General features: G+C 34.7%; 1 protein-coding gene across 1 annotated transcript in view; it reads right to left on the bottom strand.

Annotated features, from left to right (window-relative positions):
- The window catches only part of LOC104404835 (G patch domain-containing protein 1-like), a gene marked incomplete at its 5' end in the record, with an annotated part of 8,143 nt that extends 7,801 nt beyond the window's left edge, over positions 1-342 (bottom strand). Inside the window, one exon of the mRNA XM_010013369.1 lies at positions 55-342. Coding sequence (XP_010011671.1) covers positions 55-342 — 288 coding nt within the window. The remainder of the gene's footprint in view (positions 1-54) is intronic.
- Positions 343-629: the final 287 nt, after the last annotated feature.

Below are 629 nucleotides of genomic sequence, written 5' to 3'. Positions count from 1 at the left end.
GTAAAAAATAATTCAAGAAATTTTTTCAGTGTCAGAATTAATCTCTTCAGTTACCTTTTTCTCCTTGTTTAACACTTTTCAAAAAAATTTCATATCTTTTTTGCTTTTCTGGATTCTTTGCAAATGGTTTGAAGTCACTAGAACCGGCATTTGTTAACTGCGGCCCCAACAACTTTAGCCATTTGTGAGAAGCACCATCTAGGGAGGCTGGCTGGCATTTGCTATTCTGGGGCTCCTGAGGAAATATTTTTGCTTTCATTTGTTGTTCAGATGCTTGTTTCACTTTTTTGAGTCTTTCTCTATCTTTCTCAGACAGATATTCCAAAACAGAAGGAGCTGGACCTAAAACAAAAAAAAAGAGAAGCAGCAAGAAATAAAACATTACTACAGCTATTAAAAAAGCCTACCACTATGAATAAACAGAGAAAATGCTATTAAGCAGCAATAAACAGTGTAATAGAAGAAATGACACAAAAAATGGGCCACTAGTGTATCTTTTATGCTATTTACCATATATTTATGTATTTGTAAACTTCAGCACTGTGGATACAAATGCGAACCACATTCACAAATTACTTTTCTAGTGAACTTGAATGTATTTCAGTGAAACTTCATTTTCCGGGGGGGGG

This window comes from Nestor notabilis, unplaced genomic scaffold, assembly GCF_000696875.1.
Source record: "Nestor notabilis isolate BGI_N333 unplaced genomic scaffold, ASM69687v1 scaffold30690, whole genome shotgun sequence".
NCBI classification, from domain to species: Eukaryota; Metazoa; Chordata; class Aves; order Psittaciformes; family Psittacidae; genus Nestor; species Nestor notabilis.
This window is presented reverse-complemented; position numbering and strand designations above follow the sequence as displayed.